General features: G+C 44.6%; 1 protein-coding gene across 1 annotated transcript; it reads left to right on the forward strand.

The window, feature by feature from the left end:
• The first annotated feature begins 1,771 nt into the window (after positions 1-1,771).
• LOC136571893 (olfactory receptor 12D1-like) lies at positions 1,772-2,713 on the forward strand. The gene has a single exon (XM_066572509.1). It carries the CDS (start codon positions 1,772-1,774, stop codon positions 2,711-2,713), a length of 942 nt encoding a protein of 313 aa, XP_066428606.1.
• The last annotated feature ends 2,520 nt before the right edge of the window (positions 2,714-5,233 follow it).

The raw sequence follows: 5,233 nt of genomic DNA on the forward strand, positions 1-5,233 counted from the left end.
ATGATCGTCCTCCTCTTCAGCCCATACACGCTGAACAGATGAGAGGGAAGCAGCTTGGGTACCCTCTGCAGTGTGCCCAGCTGTCTCTTCCTCCTCCTCCTCCAAAACGCGCTGAGATATAGACATGAGGGTGGTCTGGCTATCAAGCAACATACTGTCATCCCCCGTCTCCTGTTATAACCGCAAAGCGTCGGCCTTTATGCTTAGTAGCGAACTTCTTAGCAGGCAAAGCAGCGGGATGGTAATGCTAATGATTGCCGCATCACCGCTCACCATTTGGGTAGACTCCTCAAAGTTTCCGAGGACCTGGCAGATATCTGCCATCCATGCCCACTCCTCAGTAAAGTATCGGAGGCTGGCTACTACTTTGCCGCCCATGTTGCAGCTGGTATTCTACTATTGGTTTACGCTGCTCATACATCCTGGCCAACATGTGCAGCATAGAATTCCAGTGTGTGGGCACGTCGCACAGCAGTCGGTGCTCTGGCAGCTGAAACCAACGTTGCAGGGTCCTCAGGGTGGCAGCAACCATGGTGGACTTGCAGAAATGTGCGCATATGTGGCGCACCTTGCTGAGCTGGTCAGAGAAGTGGGGGTAGTTTTTCAGAAACCGCTGAACCACCAGATTAAAGACATGGGCCAGGCATGGCAAATGTCCGCCACCAGGTTACGACCATTGTCACACACGACTATGCCTGGTTAGAGGCTCAGCGGCGACAGCCAGAGGTCGGCCTGCTCTGTCAGAACCTGCAGCAGCTCGGGGGGCGTGTGCCTCTTGTCACCTAAGCTGATTAGTTTCAGCACGGCTTGCTGACACTTGCCCACCGCTGTGCTGCCGCGCACTACCGACTGCTGGAGACGTGCCCATACTTCTTAATTGAGAGGTAGAGGTGGCAGAGGAGTAGAAGGGCAAGAGTTGGAAGGAGGTGGCATAAAATGCCGCAGATACCAGCACCGAGGTAGGACCCGCTATTCTGGGTGTGTGTAGGACGTGAGTGGTCCCAGGCTCTGACTCGGTCCTAGCCTCCACCAAGTTCACCCAATCTGCCGTCAGGGAGATATAGTGGCCTTGCCCGCCAGTACTTGTCCACGTGTCTATTATGCATCTATATGTATATTGTAAATGGATGTGGGCAGGCTGGAATGATCCTCAGCCCTGTCTGCCTCAATTTACTGAGTGATGCTCCTGCCTGTGTAAAAGCACAGGGGCGATTAACACTGTGATGACCTGTGGCGCATCTGCCCTTTGACAGGGTCCGACCTTCAAGTCTTGGACTGTCTACAATGTCATTTTGACCTACCCTTCATACCAAATTCGAGTAGAACAAAATTTTCCAGTCTTTTGATGCGAGAAGTAGGTAGATGTGAGTGTATGTATCATGTTTTTTAGAGCATCCCACAAAGATGAAATTAATTTAGATTTCATGGTTGCCAATCATAAAATCATACTTGTTTTGTTTTCTTACAATGATAACGTACATGATGTTGAAATATTGTGATATGTCAACATTATGAAGGAACATCTGGAATTCCAACTGTGTAATGGATTACCATGTTTTATGACTTTTAATTCTGGACCAAAAAGATCCAAATGTAATTGCAACAAGTGGATATTGTACAATCCTCATTGAGGAGATTGATAACTGGTTAATGTGATAATATAAAATAACTTAAATGACGTTACAATCTAACAGGAAATGTTTCCACATGAGTTGCTATATTCTTGAGCATTATCAGATGATCTTAAAGATGTTACAAAAGACGTAGGGAAATGGAAATAGGCAATGTGACATCTATAGAAGGTTTCATCCTTTTGGGTATCACTGATGTACCTGAACTTCAGATTTTGCTCTTCATGCTTTTTCTTATGTTTTATCTGTTCAACTTATCAGGAAATCTCTGCATTGTTCTTCTCATTTCTATTGACCCGTCTCTGTACAAACCAATGTATTTCTTCTTGGGTAATCTTTCATTTCTGGACATTTTTTACTCAACTACCACTGTACCCAAGATGTTATCTGGCTTACTTATAGGTGATAAGAAGATATCAATCGTTGGTTGTGTAGCACAACTCCACTTTTTTCACTTTCTCGGAAGCACTGAGGCTCTTCTTCTGACTTCAATGTCTTATGATAGGTATGTTGCCATTTGTAACCCTCTGAGATATCATGTCCTTATGGGAAAAACGTCTTGCGTCCAGTTGGCCTCAGGCTGCTGGCTCATTGGATTTCTATATTCATTGCTGCAAACAATTCTAACATTCAGATTGCCTTATTGTAACAGAAAGCAAGTTACACATTTCTATTGCGATATAAAACCTGTTATAAAACTGGCCTGTGCAAATATCAAGCACATTAAACTTCTAGTGTCGGGAATCTTTGGTCTTGTGGCTGTCAGTACATTTTCTATGATCATCATGTCCTATATGTATATTGGAAGTCATCTTCTGAACATTCGATCTAGACAAGATAGATGGAAAGCCTTCTCCACTTGTACATCTCACATCACTATTGTGTTTTTGTACATTGGCACAGCACTATGTATGTATCTAGGTCCAACCACACAGAACTCATTAGAACAAGACAGAATGAGCGCCATATTGGTCACAGTTATTACTCCAGCAGTAAATCCTCTTATTTATACGCTGAGAAACAAAGAAGTAAAGAAGTCTCTTCAACGTTTACTGGCTCCAAGACAACATTGTTGTAAGTGATAATTATTAGAGATGAGCGAGCACCAAAATGCTCGGGTGCTCGTTACTCGAGTCGAACTTTCAGTGATGCTCGAGAGTTCGTTTCGAGTAACGAACCCCATTGAAGTCAATGGGTGACTCGAGCATTTTTGTATATCGCCGATGCTCGCTAAGGTTTCCATTTGTGAAAATCTGCAAAACACAAGAAAGTGATGGAAACGACACAGAAACGAATAGGGCAGGCGAGGAGCTACATTTTGGGCTGCATCTCAAGTTCCCAGGTCCCACTATTAAGCCACAATAGCGGCAAGAGTGAGACCTTCCCCCCACTGTCAGCGTAAAGATCGTTCTCCTCTGCCACAGCTGTAACAGCTGTGGCAGAGAAGAACAATGTTAGCCCATTGAATTCAATGGAGCCGGCAATACAGCCGGTTCTATTGAAAGCAATGGGTTGCCGGCGTACGCGGGATGAATTGTCGGGAAGGGCTTAAATATATAAGCCCTTCCCTACAATTCATCCAGAAATGTGTAAAAATAAAAAATATATATATACTTACCTGGTCCCGGCAGACGGAGTTCAGCGCGGCAGGCTGCAGTTCTCCTGAACTGCTCTGAACAGCTGTGAGTAGTATTCAGCAGCCGGGGATTTAAAATCCCCGCCTGCTGAATGAGAGGCCTCTGATTGGTCACAGCCTGACCAATCAGAGGCATCCCTCACTCACACCCATTCATGAATTCATGAATGGGTGAGTGAGGGCTGCCTCTGATTGGCTCAGCGCAGGGACAGCTGAGAGCTCAGAGCTGCCCCTGAGCCAATCAGAGGCAGCCCTCACTCACCCATTCATGAATTCATGAATGGGTGTGAGTGCGGGATGCCTCTGATTGGTCAGGCTGTGACCAATCAGAGGCATCTCATTCAGCAGGCGGGGATTTTAAATCCCCGGCTGCTGAATACTACTCACAGCTGTTTAGAGCAGTTCAGGAGAACTGCAGCCTGCCGCGCTGAACTCCGTCTGCCGGGACCAGGTAAGTATATATATATTTTTTATTTTTATACATTTCTGGATGAATTACAGGGAAGGGCTTATATATTTAACCCCTTCCCGACAATTCATCCCGCGATCGCCGGCAGCCCATTGCTTTCAATGGAGTCGGCTGTATTGCCGGCTCCATTGAATTCAATGGTCAGTGCTCGTTTAATCGAGACGAGTACCGTGTGGTGTTCGTCTCGAGTAACGAGCATCTCGAGCACCCTAATACTCGAACGAGCATCAAGCTCGGACGAGTATGCTCGCTCATCTCTAATAATTATGAATGATGCACAAAAGCATTAATATGATTAGCTAAAATGGAACAAGTTAAAGCTTACATTTTCATCAATACCCCAAAAGCTCAAAATCGTGCACACTGGTTAAGTGTTATTTATTGTTTCAAATGTTAACAATGGCAACCCCCGAATCTTTTCACCCGAGTAGTGAAGTACTCGAAAATCGCGGTGCTCGATTGCAAAATCGGCCTTACCGAGTACGTTCGCTCATCTCTACTGATATCCACAATCATAATTACACCTGTAAGTTATGTTATTAAAAATACCAATAAAAATCATTGGAAAGATTTAAAAAAAGACATCAGTCCATCCAGTTCCCCCCATCCCCCCCATTGTTGATCCAGAGGAAGGCACAAAAACCCATTAAAGTATAAGCTAACTTTCCCAATTTAAGGGGGCAAAATTCCTCCCTGACTCCAATCGGAATAATCCCTGGATCATATAATATTGTATCGCAACATTTAGGAGGCGTCCTTAAACTCTTTTATCGAGTTCGCCATCACCACATCCTCAGGCAGAGAGTTCCATAGTTTCACTCTTCTAAAAGTAAAGAATCCCCATCTGTGTCTGTGTAGAAACTTTCTTTCCTCAAGATGTAGAGGGCGCCCCCTTGTTACAGTCCTGGGTAAAAAGAGATGATGCGAGAGATCTCCGAATTGTCCTGCGATATATCTATACATAGTTATTAAGACACCTCTCAGAGGTCTTTTTTCTAAACAATATGACCCCAATTTTAATAACCTCTCTGGGTATTGTAGTCCGCCCATTCCATTTATTACTTTAGTTGGCCACCTTTGTATCCGATCAATCATGAGGTACTGGTTGTTTATTGTCCCCTTTACATCTTTATTGAGCCACATTGGTTTTCTCCTACTCCTAACTCTAATATTCCTGTAAATTATGAACCGCTCAGGGTAAGTATTTAAGATGCTTTTAAACATTTCCCATTTATTGTCTGCACTCTTATTTTTGATGACATTTTCACAATCAATAATATTAAAGGGGTTGTCCCGCGCCGAAACGGGTTTATTTTTTTTTCAATAGCCCCCCTGTTCGGCGCGAGACAAACCCGATGCATGTGTTGAAAAAAAAAAACGGATAGTACTTACCCGAATCCCCGCGCTCCGGTGACTTCTTACTTACCTTGTGAAGATGGCCGCCGGGATCTTCACCCTCGGTGGACCGCAGGTCTTCTGTGCGGTCCATTGCTGATT

Source organism: Eleutherodactylus coqui, chromosome 6, assembly GCF_035609145.1.
Source record: "Eleutherodactylus coqui strain aEleCoq1 chromosome 6, aEleCoq1.hap1, whole genome shotgun sequence".
In the NCBI taxonomy this organism is placed as follows: Eukaryota; Metazoa; Chordata; class Amphibia; order Anura; family Eleutherodactylidae; genus Eleutherodactylus; species Eleutherodactylus coqui.